At 41.0% G+C, this 15569-nt stretch overlaps 1 protein-coding gene, 1 long non-coding RNA gene and 1 other non-coding gene across 6 annotated transcripts in view; 1 reads left to right on the top strand and 2 right to left on the bottom strand.

Annotated features, from left to right (window-relative positions):
* Positions 1-9451, bottom strand: part of LOC132507225 (uncharacterized) — a 40016-nt gene extending 30565 nt beyond the window's left edge. The window contains exon 1 of the long non-coding RNA XR_009536094.1: positions 9346-9451. This is a non-coding gene — a long non-coding RNA (uncharacterized LOC132507225). The remainder of the gene's footprint in view (positions 1-9345) is intronic.
* On the bottom strand, positions 1982-2054 carry TRNAG-UCC (transfer RNA glycine (anticodon UCC)). The gene has a single exon. It is a non-coding gene; the product is annotated as a tRNA-Gly (tRNA).
* The window catches only part of REEP3 (receptor accessory protein 3), a 98760-nt gene continuing 92226 nt past the window's right edge, over positions 9036-15569 (top strand). For 3 of the 4 annotated variants that reach the window (XM_060126354.1, XM_060126355.1, XM_060126356.1), the window contains exon 1: positions 9036-9190. In XM_060126354.1, the coding sequence (XP_059982337.1) occupies positions 9159-9190 (32 nt within the window). In that variant the 5' untranslated portion in view covers positions 9036-9158. The remainder of the gene's footprint in view (positions 9191-15569) is intronic. The other variant, XM_060126358.1, reaches the window with a different exon arrangement.

Consider the following 15569-nt stretch of genomic DNA (forward strand, 5'->3'; position numbering starts at 1 on the left):
TGAAACTGAAAACATTTTCTTAGTATGACATGGAAAATTTGATTAACATGTGAATGTCCACAGCCCTCCTCCTTACACTTCCTTCTTTCTTAAAAAGGAATGACTTGCTGATACTAAGTTGACCAACATAATAAAGGCAACAAGTAAGAAATGTTGGGGGGAAGTGATCTTGTTAGCTGGGATCTGAGGAAAAAGCTTTAGAGTGTGACCTGTAAGAAGCCCCAGGGCAGTAAGAGAAATGGGGAGGAGAAAAGACCTTGCAAGAATAATCTGGTTTATGAATTAAATTCCCTTTAATGCTCTTTGAAGAAAAAATGGAACTCCTTTTTAATAACTTTTGGGATTGAACGATGCTTCTTGAACAAGACCCAGTTCTGAATTTGGACCAAGTGTATTCGTAAATCAGTTAGGATTACAGTTTCTCCTGGCCATTTGCACCACTTTTATAAATTATGTGTTGATATTTGTGCATTTTTTTTCTACCAAGATTTTTTTTTCATTAATAAGCTTCATTTTCTAGAGCAGTTTTCGGTTCACAAAAATTGAGGGGAGGGGCTTCCCTGGTGGCGCAGTGGTTGAGAGTCCGCCTGCCGATGCAGGGGACACAGGTTCATGCCCCAGTCCGGGAAGATCCCACACGCCGCGGAGCGGCTGGGCCCATGAGCACTGGCCGCTGAGCCTGTGCTCCGCAACGGGAGAGGCCACAACAGTGAGAGGCCTGCGTACAGCAAAAAAAAAAAAAAAATTGGGCTTCCCTGGTGGCGCAGTGGTTGAGAGTCCGCCTGCCGATGCAGGGGACACGGGTTCATGCCCCGGTCTGGGAAGATCCCACATGCCGCGGAGCGGCTGGGCCCGTGAGCCATGGCCGCTGAGCCTGCGCGTCCGGAGGCTGTGCTCCACAACGGGAGAGGCCACAACAGTGAGAGGCCCGCGTACCGCAAAAAAAAAAAAAAAAATTGAAGGTAAAGGACAAAGAGTTCCCATATACCTTCTGTCCCCACACACATAACAACCTCCCCACTATTAACATCCCCACCAGAGCGTTACATTTGTTAGAACTGATGAACCTACATTGACGTATCATTATCACCCAAAGTCCACAGATTACATTAGAATCCACTCTATTGTATATTGTATAGATTTGGACAAAAGTATAACGACATATTTATACCACTGTAACAACATACAGAATAGTTTCACTGCCCTAAAAATCCTCTGTCCTCTGCCTATTCATCTGCAAAGCTTTTAATTTTAATGAAGTTCAGCTTATCAATTATTTATTTCATGGATAATGCCTTTGGTGTTATACCTAAAAAAATCATTGCCATATTCAAGGCCACTTAAGTTTTCCCCTATGTTATCTTCTAGAAGTTTCAGAGTTTTGCATTTTACATTTAGGTCTATGATACACTTTCAGTTAATTTTTATGGAAGGCCATAAGGTCTATGTCTAGATCCATCTTTGCACGTGGATGTCCAGTTGTACCAGCACTATTCGTTGACAAGAATATCTCTGCTCCAATGTATTCCCTTTGCTTCTTTGTGTCAAAGTTCAGTTGACTATATTTGTATGCTTTTATTTCTGGGCTCTCTATTCTATTCCACTGATGTACTTGTCTATTCTTTCACCAATACCATACTGTCTTGATTAATGTAGCTTTATAGCAAGTCTTAAAGTCGGGTAGTGTCAGTTCTGACTTTATTTTTCTTCAATACTGAGTTGACTACTGAGTCTTTTGCCTCAGCATACAAACTTTAGAATCAGTTTGTCAATATCTACAAAATTACCTGCTGGAATTTTGATTTGGATTGCACTGAACCTACAGACCAAGTTGGGAAGAACTGACATCTTGACACTATTGAGTCTTCCTAACCATGAGCATGGAATATCTCTCCACTTAGTCTTTGATTTCATTCAGAGTTTTGGGGTTTTGTTATTGTTTCTGTTTTTTTGCCACCCTGTGGGGCTTGCAGGATCTTAGTTCCCTGACCAGGGATTGAACCCGGGCCCCCAGCAGTGGAAGTGCAGAGTCCTAACCACTGGACCACCAGGGAATTAATCAGAGTTGTATTGTTTTCCTCAAATACATCTTAATTTGTTAGGTTTATACCTAAGTTTTTCATCTGGGGGACACTAAAGTAAATGATATTGTGCTTTCAATTTCAAATTCTACTTGTTCACAGATAGCATATAGGAAAGCAATTAACTTTTTTATATTAATCTTGTATCCGGCAACTTTGCTATCATCACTTATAATCCAAGAATCTTTTTGTCAATTACTCCTGATGTTTTACACAATCATGTAGAAATAACACTGCAAACAAAGACAGTTTTATTTCTTCCCATTCAGTATAATTTTTTCCCTTTTCTTATCTTATTGCATTAAGTTGGACTTCCAGTATGATGCTGAAAAGCAATGGTTAGAAGGGACACTCCTTTTTTATCCTTTCTTAGAATTTCTACCTCTCTGCTTACGCTGTCCATCTATGCTTGCATGTTGTCTAGTTTCCCCATTAAAACCCTTAGTATATTAATCATAGTTCTTCTTTAAATTCCTGGTCTGATAATTCCAACATTCCTTCCACATCTGACTCTGGTTCTGATGACTGCTCAGTCGCTTCAAATGGATTTTTTGCCTTTTAGATGCCTTGTAATTTTTTGTTGAAAGGCAGACATGAAGCACTGGGTAAAAGGAACTGTGGTAAAGTAGTAGTATGGTGGGGAAGGGGGAGCATTCTATAGTCCTATGATTAGGTCTCAGTCTTCCAGTGACCCTAAACCTCTGGACTGTAAACTTCACCAATGCTTCTCAGTCCCCACCTCCCTTAGATGGGACAGGATGGCTGGAGGGGGCAGGAGTTATGTATTTCCCTTCTCCTACATGTATGGCTAGAGGGGCTCAAATTGAGTTTTTCCCTCCTCCCCTCCCCCCGCCCCGGTGGAAGACTAGAGCTGGCTGGTGTGGGGTATTTCCCTTCTGCCAGTTAGGTTAGGCTCTGGTGAAAGAGCTTCTCCCGAGGGCATACTTTGTTAAGAAGAGCACATGCACTGGTATATTTCAAAATGGTTTCTTTTTCGTTTCCCTGCTTCCAGCAGGGGGAATTTTTCTTCAATACTAACTGTGAAGATCGGGTAGAGCTCCTATGACTGGATTCTCTTGCAGTTTTTAACTCTCAGAGTTGTCCACCCTGAGCCTCCAGATTCAATTACAGTTTAGGTTTTCCTACCCTGGCACTGGTTCTTGCAGAGGTTTCCACTCCAGTGAGTTGTGATTCTCCATATCTGCCTGTTTCTCAAATTTGGGAGACAGCAGTTTATCCTATGACCTATGACCTTACTTCTCTGAAGCATCTAAGAAGAATTGTTGATTTTTTAGTTTGTTCAGCTTTTTACTTGTTGTTAGAGTTGCAACTCCTAAGCTGCTTCTTACATCCCCGACTGGAAACCAGAGATTCTGAATTTTGAGACACATTTTTAATTAATGCTTTTTTTAATGAGTGCTTTGTATATTAAGAATATTAACCTTTGTTGGGTTTTACGAATGTTTTTCCCCAATTTGTCATTTGTCTTGAAATCTTATTTATACTGTTTTTTGAAGGCATAGGGTTTTTAAATTCTTATGCAATCAAGTCTATGAAATTTGCCTTTTTGGCTTCTGATTTTATGGCATGCTTTGAGAGGGCTTTCCATTATTATCATGATTTTATTACCTTCACGTTTTCTTTTTATACTTTCATGGTACTTTTAGTTTTTACATTTACAGTTCTTATCCATCCAGAACTACTTTTTCTTCAGATTTTATTAAATGGCTACCTGGCTACCATAAAATCATTTACTAAATAAATCTATCATGTCCCAACTGATGTAATATTCTACCTTTATCTTAGACTAAATACCTATATACAATTGGGTCTCGTTCTAGACTTTACTCTTGGCCAAAAAACAAAACAAAACAAAACCTGGCAACAGAGATATGCCTCTAAAGGAACTGGATAGCTGGAGACAGGTGATAGAAGAAGACTAACAGACTAACTTTTCATTGTTCACCCTTTTGAATTTTATTCCGGGTGCTTTCAACTACCACTCAAAAACATCAACAAAAATTGTTTAAAGTTCTGCTTACTAGACATAACAGAATTATCAAATATTTCAGCTCTCTGTAAATGACATCATAACAACCCCCATATGCACCTGAATAATACCCGAAATCATAGATCTACCTTGATTTCAAAACTGGGAACTATGATTTAAATGAATAGTAAAAGTGCCTCAAATATGTCTAAATCCATAATCATTGTAAGCAAAGCTGCTACCTCAAATGTATAAGAACCTCAGATATGTGTTCCCTAGATCCAGCCATCACAGACATATTTTGCTTTCTTCATGGAATGTTAGCTAATAACTATCAAATACTTAATTCACAATCTAATCTTTCACCTAGGGGCAGGACAGAAATAAAGACCCAGATGTAGAGAATGGACTTGAGGACACGGGGAGGGGGAAGGGTAGGCTGGGACAAAGTGAGAGAGTGGCATGGACTTACATATACTACTAAATGTAAAATGGATAGCTAGTGGGAAGCAGCCGCATGGCACAGGGAGATCAACTCCGTGCTTTGTGACCACCTAGAGGCGTGGGATAGGGAGGGTGGGAGGGAGACGCAAGAGGGAGGAGATATGAGGATATATGTATATGTATATGTATAGCTGATGTTATACAGCAGAAACTGACACACCATTGTAAAGCAATTATACTCCAACAAAGATGTTAAAAAAAAAAAGAATCTAATCTTTCTATTCTAATGCAATCCAATTACTTTATTTTCAATATTATTTCTTATAATTTGATTTCAATGTCATCTGCCAAATTTGACCTCTGTTGTAACCATAATACCATAAAGCAAACTGGCTAAGACAAAAAACATTCATCTGGCAGCAGATGGAAAAACAACAGGTTTTGTCTTTTAAGTCATTCTCTTTAAGATCCTCTCCCTCACACTATTTTCTAAACAACTATGAAAGGTAGACTCATTTAGTCATTTTAGCCTTTCTATAAATAAAAATATTTTCAAGCACTTGAAAATACTCCTCCAACAGAAACGTGCAGGTGACCTAGTATTTAGTTTCAATAGCATACTCATTAATTATATAGATTAGATACTATCTCTGTACCCTGTAATTCTCTCACTATCTGCTCTCCTAGATACTTTCCCACTCTCTTTTTTTTCCTAATAAATAAACTCCTTTAACATGTAGAAGACACATAATCCACATATCTCCCAGGAACTCTAAGTGAAAATGCAGAAGAGAAACCAATTCTTTTTAATAGTCTAATTACCCTTAGTTTTTAAAACCCCTTGCATTGGATCATCATAACATTATCATCCCCATTTAACAGGAAACAGATCGACCTGCCACATATCACATTATTGGCAATTAAAATAGGTCTCCTGATGTCCTTTGCCCTAAATATGCTGCATCCCACCATGATTAAACTCAATACCCAAAGAAAAGTCTTTGTAGAATACAATGACGGAAGTGCTCAAATGAATACTAGTAATATGTTTTTTAAAAATCAATTAAGTTTAGTATTTAAAGAAACAATTTTCCATCTTGTAAACAAGAAATGATCTCAAGTACACCAAAAGAGACCACGCTTTAAAAGGCAGCAGGTAATGTATTTCCTTTTCTCCCACGGTCTCCAGAGCCTTGTCTTACACCATGAAGCACTTACCTAATGGCCACGTACTACTAAATCTCAACTATACACCCACTACTAAAATCTGGGTACTTCCCATGTGAGACTTCTCCTCAGATGAAATTACTCTTTGTTTAGGCTAAGAGTTCTCAACCGTATCAGGCTTGATGTCCCCCTTTCATAAAATATTTTCTATCTTCTGCTTTATCACCCTGAAATGAAATTTAAAACAATCTCCCTACAGACTTCAAACAAACCCACATATCCTAAATAAAATATGAATGGAAAAGTGAAATGAAAATCATTTAAAATAAGGTAATATGTATTTCAATATATTAATCTTGACAAAACTGAACTAGAAGACATACAAGAGTAATTAGTAGCTAACCATGACAGCTATGAATGCAAAGTAGTTTGTGATGCAATTCTCCAAAACTGTAAACAACTCTTGATTAAGTTGTGAACGAAACAAATCTTTCTTTCGCACAGCAGTTGCATGGAAACAGACACTGGAAAATTCAGTCTCAGTTAAAACCATGGTTTATATGTAAAATGGAGGTTCCAGGTTCATATAATTACACGTATTACACAAATGTCAGGCAGGATATTCCTAAACCTTGCAGGACATGGGAACATTCTTTGTCCAGGACAGCCCATGCATTTACAAAGAGTATATATATATATATATATATAGCATCCCTGGCCCGCACCCATCAAATGCTAGTGGTTAGCCCCAATCACTCCAACAACCCCCCAAAAATGCCTCCCAACTTCCTCCTAGAGGGAACCCCCATCTGGACCCACTGCCTTAAACACAATTCAACTATCACAGTATAATGTAAAGAGCATTCGGGAAGCGTGGATTAGAGTTCCAGTTCTATCACCTATGCGTTATTTGGCCATTCAGTGAGCTCTCTAAACCTGTTTCCAGTGTACAAAATGGGAATAAACACTACCTAGGCTCTGAGTTGTAAAAGGTTGACTCCACAAATTGTCTGTAGCACAGGGTAGGTGGTTTCCAACACACGGCATATTGAGATGTGAAGAAGGGGGCTGTTGCAGATTGAGAGCAGCAAAAAGTGACATGAATGTGGAGGAGGTTGAAGATATAACAAGCATACAGGATGAAATTTAACACACAGCAGCCTACAGACATTTCAGAGAGCAGTGAGCAGTCCTATATATCTCAACAACCCCTGAAAGCATTAGTATATTATGATGCAGTGAAATAATATTCAGAATGATGACCCCTCCAAAATAAGAAGGCAAGAAAGACAGCTTTAAGAGACTTCCACTGTTCAAGGCTGAAATTTCATAAAGTTTTCATACTTAAGAGAGTGACTGTACTAAAAAACATTATTCAAACTTTTACTGGGCAGTTACCCTATTCTAGACGCTAGTAAAACACAAATAACTAATATACCACACCTGTCCTTAAACATTTTACCATCCAGTAGATTAGGCATAGGTAAAACAACCATTATATAAAGCAGAATGACACAGGTATTAAATAGATATTCAAGTAATAAATTCTGGGGACCTAGAGAAAATTATGAATAACTATGAAAATCAAGGACATCTTCATGGCAGAGCACACTGAAAAACTCTGACTGGTAGAGAATGGGACGCAAATCATTAAATAAAAAATGAAGTCTGGGCATAGGCACTGAGGGTGAAAATACAGCTTGGTTCAGAGAAAAATGGTAGGGAAAGGGTACTTTAGAGGTTGGGAGGGCAGTAAAAATTAAGGCTGTAAAAAACATTTCAGGACCTGTTCACGGAGGAATCTGAATGCCATTCAAGTAACTTTGAGTTTTACTGGGCAAGAGAATTTTCCAGAAAACTGGTGCTTATGTGGCACATGTGATCCCCAAATAATGTTGAATAATGGCCAAAAATAAGATTCTGAACAAATGCAAATTTTCACTAGTGAGATCCCTGAAATTAAAATATACTTTCTAAATATGGGTAAATAAGCAAAAGAACCTAACCCAAGAGCAGAAAGCAGTTTCTGATTTCATTCCTTAAATAATGAAAATATTATTAAATGTATTGAATCTGGGACCTTGAAAGAATTCAAGACAATCTTATATTTGCTTTTGATTTTCTCCCAAGCAAGTGGGAGAACTTTCTAAACATGTATTTAGCATGCTTTATGTCACCCCTGGAAGGCAGGAGGTAAGCTGTAGTATTATCAGCCTCTTTTTACTATGGGGAAACTGAGGAACAAAAAGAATAAATTAGAGTATGGTCACAAAATAAGTTGTTATATTTCCTGGGGCTTTCAACTTTCAATTAAAGGCTTAAAGCGCCCATTTCATCCTTTATTCTTCGTACCATCTGAATACTAGAATTATCTTTTATCATCGTCTTAACAGAAAAAATAATAAGATGATAATTAAACTTTAAGATCACTTTCTCGACTTGGTACTGCCACCAAAAAAAATCAGATTTTAAATTCTGTCTCCTGAAATTATCATACCTGAAAGAGCTGTAAGGTGTAAGCAGTAATCCAACCTCCCCAAAAATAGACAGCTGTAAATAGCATGACAGGTCAGGAATCCTAGGCCCAACTTTTACTTTGAATATCTAGCAGGTCAGAGGTGTGTTTGTAAAACAGGCTTTGCAGATGTTGTGATGGAAAGTTGCCTTAAGAGGCCCAGAACAGTGGTATCTATACACCCACTACTGCAAACTTGAGATCCAATGCTTTCCTCCTTCTGCCCCTCCCTGCACTGCACCACGCACCAGAAGACTCCTGATACACACGGGCCTGTGCAAAGATCCTCCCGACGCTTGCCTTAAAATGCGGTACTTTGAGGACGTACAGGGCCTCAGTGAACAGTGAGAACACCGGATGCAGCTAAACACATCTCAAAATCTCTCCTCTCCAGAATCTAGGGCCTGGTCTAGAGGATTCTATCGGACACAGAGTTGCTGCTACTATTTTGCTTTTCACACAGGCACTCACAACCCCTATCCACACGTCCCCTTCCTCAGCCTCCGCCTCCCACCCCCCCACGCCCCCCCACGCCCCCCCCCACGCCAGGTGGACTTCCCAGGGACAGAAGGGGCAGGAAGAGGGAAGTGAGAGCCCAGATATCCGAGCCACAACGCCATGCGGCGCGGGCCGGGGTCCCGCAAGCCCAGCCCCCGAAGCCCGGCAACCCAGACCTGGCCTCGGCCAACGCGCCGCCGCCGCCGCCGCCGCCTATCAGCGGAGCGCAGGGGCGGGGCTGGCTGGCTCGGCGGCGGCTCCGCCGGCGGGCGGGGACGGGCGGGGGACCGACCGCAGCGCAGCTCGGGCCGCCGCGCGCAGACACGGGGCCCAGCTCCCGAGGGCGCCAGCGCGGCCCCGGGGAGCGCGAGGAGCCGGCGAGCGCGCGGCCTGCCGTTGGCGGCCTGGTCCGCCACGCTTGGCGCCCACCCGTCCCCGAGGTGGGGTCCAAGCCCCCGGGAAGATGGTGTCCTGGATCATCTCCAGAGCCGTGGTGTAAGTGCCGCTCACTGCGCCCCCGAACCCCCCACGCGAGGCCCGGGGGAAGGGTGGGGGGGGGCCAGGAGGAGAAAGCAAGGCCGGGGCCTGGGCGGGGTGGGCTGGCCTGGCCTCGGGCCTGCCCGGGGTCTGGGAGCCCTCGGCCTCCTCACCCTAGTCCACGTCGCTGCGGGGCTCCCTGCGTCGGCGGAGGGCCCGGCGGCTGCGGCGCGGCCGGGCTGCGTGCAGCTCGTCTCCCCTGCTCCCCGGCGCTGGGTGGGCAGGCGCGCAGGGCAGGCGGCGCGCGCTCCCCGCTCCCGCTCCCCGCGCTGCGCGGCACCGCCCTGTGGGCCCGGGAGCGGCGCGCCTAGCGGCGGCGCCCTGCGCAGGCTCCTCAGAAACTGAGCGCGGGAGGCTCCGCGATCCTCCTGAGGATGCCGTGGCAGCGCCGAGCCTTTGTATCGTGTGTTGCGGGTCTCCCAGGGTGGCTGATCACGTGTGGTAGGAGGAGAGATTTGTCTAAAAATCCGAGACCGCTCCCAGCTCAGATCCTTGGGAAGGGTCTCAGGTGCCTCGAGGTTTACAGCTTATCGAGAAAGGAGCTCATTATTGAATGGTGACACTCGCGTGTTCGTCCAGATCCCAGAATTTGGCCCTATCTTACTGGAAATATTTGCAAAGGGATTGAGAGGCTGCAGGTGCCTGTAGCCTTTGTTCAAATTATCGGTTCATTGTGTTTTTACCAACAAGTGCTACAGGCCCGTAAGAAAAAAATTAGTTGAGTTGTGGTGTTTACTCTGCAAAGGTATTTGTTGGGCTTCAATTTAATTTCCTCCCATCCTCCCTGACTTAACCTCCTCCTCGAAAACAAGTCACGAAGTAAACAATGACGTAGTTACAGCCAGGGGCCCGTGGATTCATTAATCATGATGTCTGTAGGAGTAGTATTATCTCTGTACCTTTATGAAATGTTTTTATGAGGTGGTAGGCTTCTCTGATTAGCTTTATAATGTGGGAAAAGTAGCATTACCAGATTTTTAATTTATTTCTCAATGGGGAAAAGGAGCTAATTTTTCTGTTGGGTTTTTTTGTTTTTTGGAGAGTGAATTAATCGCTTAGTAGCCCTGTTTAACCTGATTTACACTAGTATTCAAAATGTGTTATTTGATTGTCTTAATCAGTTTTTTCTTCCTCGGTATAGTTTTTAGCTTTAAAGCTTCAGAGTGTCCCATGTTCATCTGTACAAAACTAAAACTCAAAAAATGAAAGCATAGCAAAGATGTCTTAAGTTTTTTTTTTTTTTTAGCCTTTTGGGGCCTTCTTTGAGTCTACATTTTCATCACACAGACATACCTTTCCCGACCTAGAAGATGTCTATCAATTGTTGTGTCAGCACCTAGGAAATCAAGTATCCCATTAAGACATTTTTTTTTATTCTCTGGGTTCCTTTAACCAGTTCTTTAACTGACAGAAAATTGTGAAGCACTTTTAGTTTTCATTACTGAAAATCAGATTTTTCATTTTGATCATTAACTATGAGTATGAGTGTCTTTTCTAGGTGCTATCTAGAACACAAAGGTTATTAACACATAACTGATCTTAATGGAACTGCCAGTTGGAATACACCGATACCTGCAGTACAGGTCAAGTCTTCTAAGAGTTACACCCAGAGCTATAGAGTTTAGACAAGGAAGGGAATATATCTGGTTGGAGAATCAGAAAAAGCAAGGGAGATTACATTTGAGATGGGCCTTAAAGGACAGACCGAAATTCGACAGCCAGAGATGAAAATGGAGAGGATTCCAGATAAAGGGATCACTGTGAGCCAAAGAACAGAGGAGGGAAAGCCCAGATTAGTTACCTAGGACTTAAGAGACTGAGGAGAGAGAAAGCTGGAAAGGTAGGCTGGGGCCTGTTTTCAAGGAATTTCATGAAGAATGGATAGCTATTATTAGGCAGCAATGGCCTTGCTTTAGAAGATTCTCTCCCTGTGTGAGATGGTTGTGAATGGAGAGACTCTGAAAATGGGGAGACCACTTAAGGGGTTCCCTAACTGGAGAGAGAGGATTAAAACCCGCAATGCTAGAACCTACAGAATTGAAAGTGTGAGGAAAAGGAAAGGGAGCAAAATAGTGCGGGAGAAAAGGTCATGGGAAGGTATTTATCAGGTGTCTGGAAATGTATTTCATGAGCCCTTGAACAACTAGCATATTAAAAAAGAGCACTTGGGGGCTTCCCTGGTGGTGCAGTGGTTGAGAGTCCGCCTGCCGATGCAGGGGACACGGGTTTGTGCCCCAGTCCGGGAGGATCCCACATGCCGCGGAGCGGCTGGGCCCGTGAGCCATGGCCGCTGGGCCTGCACGTCCGGAGCCTGTGCTCCACAACGGGAGAGACCACAACAGTGAGAGGCCCGCGTACCGCAAAAAAAAAAAAAAAAGCACACTTGTCAGGGAATATAACCATCATTATATTTTGCCCCTACTCTCTAAGCACTGAATGTTTTCTACTCCCTTGATCACCCATAACAGCACAAAGGATCAACCCCCAGGGTTTACACAAACTTGGAAACCTTTTTCACACCAGCAGATAGATTAACTACGTTCTTTCTAATCTACTGGAACAGCCAGCTAATCCTCAGCCTGAAGAAAGATCAGACAGTTCTCTCAACATGAACCTCTGGTGGCATGTGCAGGGAACATAAGGACCCTCTTTAACCAGAGCTCCCTGTGTGCATGAGCACTTTCTCCCCAAGCCCTGTGGCAGACCATTTCTGGGAAGAGCAGTGACTTGGTTATCGGACCTGGATGCCAGTTAATAGCTGCATGGTCCTGGGCAACATACTAAACCTGAGCTTCATTGTTCTTGTCTTAAAATGGTTATAATATTTACCTCCTTAAAACTGTTGTAAAGATTAAATTAGTTTAACTAAAGCACACCAAATGTGGTGCTTGGCATTTGTTGTGCCCTTAAAACGTAATATGTACATAGATTTTTTTTTTTTTTAACAAGGAAGAGGAGTAAGATGGTATAGCAAGAAGTATCATTGGACTATGATTCTCATTATTGTTATCATTGGGAACCTGGAATTTAGAACTAGCTTTGGTTGTATTAACCAGCTGAATGACCTTGAGTCAACCTGTCACTGATAGTAGACCTCCGTTTCTTACTCTGTAGAGGTAGAGGGATCTGGTAATCTCCAAAATCTTTTTCTTTTTAAGATTTTTTTGACGTGGACAATTTTTAAAGTTTTTATTGAATTTTTTACAATATTGCTTATGTTTTATGTTTTGGTTTTCTGGCTGCGATCGAACCCACATCCCTGCATCGGAAGGCCAAGTCTTAACCACTGGACTGCCAGTGAAGACCCTCCAAACTCTTTTGTACAGCTGTAGCATTCTGTGATGCTATGAGCGGATTTTCATTTTTTTTCCAGTCTGTTTAAAATCAACTTACCTTAATTTTACAGGCAAAATGGAAAGGTTAGTTAGCAATTATTAAGGAATAGTAATCTGAGACTACCAAATGATATTATATGTGATACAATATGTGATACCCATAACCTTACCTTTTAAAACATTATTCTTAGAGGTTGAGGGAAACCCCATTTTTCTACCTTTTCTTAATTTGTGTATACAGCATAGATTGTGGTGAAGATCAGGACTAAAGACTGATTGCCTGAATTCAAATATCAGCTCTGCCATTTAGTATTGGCTGTAGCCTACCCCATAAGATTAAATGTGCTCGCATACAATAATGTCCATTCTCCATCATCAGGTAGATGGTAAGTATTCAGTAACTGTTAGTAGTTGTTATTAGAACAAGGAAGAATGTATTTCACTCTAGTCCCAGCATACTGAATGTTTAAACTATTTTCAATTTACATTTTTCTTTCTGTCTCTTTGTGTAGCTGACATACTTGTAATTAAGAGTATAGTAAAATATTTTTTACACTGCCATTAATTGTTATATGGTAAGCATCTTCTATGTTGCTCTGAAATCTTATATCTTCTATTTGATCAGGGCAGTATTCATAATTTTCATAGCCATTCTTCTATGTTTTAATTTTCCTTTTAGATCATTTCTAATATCTCATTATCATAGGTAATGCTACAATGTAATTATAGTGCTGCAATGGACATCATTCATATATACTTTTTAGTATTTCCTTAGGATAATATCCAAGAGGAGTATTTCTGAGTCAAAGGCTATAAATACTTTTATGACCATTGATACCGATTTCCACATTGCTGTCCAGAAGGATATTAGTATTTTTCACTGCCACCAACAATGTATGAGTACTGTCTTTATGACAGTGTAGCCAGACTAGGAGGCTTTAATTTTTTTTATACTTTCCTAATGAATATAACAGATCTCACTGTTTTCTTTTGCATTTTGTTTCTTATTTGCAAGGTTTAATATTTGTTCTAATATTTATTATATCACATATTGTGCAAATAATCTTTATGCACTTTACCCATTTATCTCTTGGTTAGCTAATAATTTACTTGTTTGTCTGAGCTCCTTACATAATAAAGAAATTAACCTTAAATCCTATTTGATGCAAGTATGTTTCTCAATCTAACCATACTTCTCTTTAGATATTTTACTTTTACTTATATAGAGAGTTTACAGTTTAAACACAGTTCAACTTGTTCATTTTTTACTTTGTGATTTCTTTTTCACTTCTAAAGTATTTACTCCAGATATTTGATTAGCACTACTTTCTCATATAGAATTAGATAAATTTGGAGAATTCCTTTTAAATTCCATAAATCTGCATTTCCCTTTTTACATCTAAAACACATTTTAATTTTCCTTTTACCATAATTTTATTATCTGGCAGTACTTGTAAAACCTAAGTCTTCTTTCTTTAATTGATCCTCTTCCATTATAGTTAATGGGTATCTTTAGAGTCTAAATTAACATACCTAAAAAAACATACTCCAGCAGTTTTCCCCTTTCTTTCCAACTTCATCTGTTTTCCCTCTCTGCTAGATCTTTCTTGTCAGCATGCAAACATGCTATTATTGCTCCCACCTTTTTTTTTTTTTTTTTATTGCGCGGGCCTCTCACTGTTGTGGCCTCTCCCGTTGCGGAGCACAGGCTCCGGACGCGCAGGCTCAGCGGCCATGGCTCACGGGCCCAGCCGCTCTGCGGCATGTGGGATCTTCCCGGACCAGGCCACGAACCCGTGTCCCCTGCATCGGCAGGCAGACTCTCAACCACTGTGACACCAGGGAAGCCCCTATTGCTCCCATCTTAAAAAAAAAAAAAACTCTTTCAAGCTACTATACTTTTCATCTCATTTACCCATTTCTCTCCCTCTCTTTAAAGCAAAAAAACTCTTCAAAAGAATAGTCTATACACAGTTTCTCCACTTCCTCTCCTTTGGGTCACTCTCGAACCCCTACCGTTTGGGCTTTGCCACCAACCACTCCACTGAAATTACCTTTCTGTAAGTCAGCAGTGACCTCCACGTGGCCAAACTGGCCCTCATCTGACTTAGCAGCAGCTTTTCATACAATTGCTCATTCTCTCCTTGTAGTACTGTCTTCACTTGGATTCCCAGAAACCTTGCTTTTTTTGTTTTCTTTGTAACTCACTGGCCACTCCCTGCCCAGTCTCCCTTGCCACACTCCTCCACATGCCCTGAATTACTAAAGTTGATGTGTCCAGGGGCTCAGTTCTTAAACCTTTTTTCTCTTCTATCTACACACCTATGAGGACTCTTGCTAATTTATATCTGCAACCCAGACCTCTGCTGAACTCATGATCATATACATTTTTAAATGCTTACTTAACTCTACTTGGAAACATCTAGAAGTCATCTTGAACTTAAGATATCCAAAACTGAACTCCTGAATTTCCTTTTTGATCTGACTTTGGCAGCCTGCCCCAGCTCAATTAATGACAACTCAGTCCTTCAGTAGTTCAAGCCAAAAACCTTGGCATCATCCTTGATTCTTCTTTTTCTCTTGTTCCCTGCATTAAATACTACAGTAAATCTTGTTGACTCTATCTTCAAAATATACCCAGCATCCACGCAGTTCTCACCACCTTTACTTATGTTACCTTAGTCCAAGCCAGCAATCATCTCTGAAATGTATTGTTACATTTTGTATTGTTACAAAAGCAACCTGTTTCTACACTTCGTGTATGTGTTGGTTAAGATTATGACAGGATTAATGAAAAAGATCTTGAGTAATTTTTAAATCCTTGGGAACTTTGAGTGCAGTCACAATTTACTAGTGATATTTTTCTTCCTTCATATGTGCTTTAAATATTTTTAAATGGTTGTAAAATATCAATGATGGCTAAAATAGTTTCTTTCAATTAGGTTAAGGTAGATTTTAACTTTATTTACCAGTTTTGATGAGCTCCATCATGTAAATGTTCA

Source organism: Lagenorhynchus albirostris, chromosome 16, assembly GCF_949774975.1.
Source record: "Lagenorhynchus albirostris chromosome 16, mLagAlb1.1, whole genome shotgun sequence".
In the NCBI taxonomy this organism is placed as follows: domain Eukaryota; kingdom Metazoa; phylum Chordata; class Mammalia; order Artiodactyla; family Delphinidae; genus Lagenorhynchus; species Lagenorhynchus albirostris.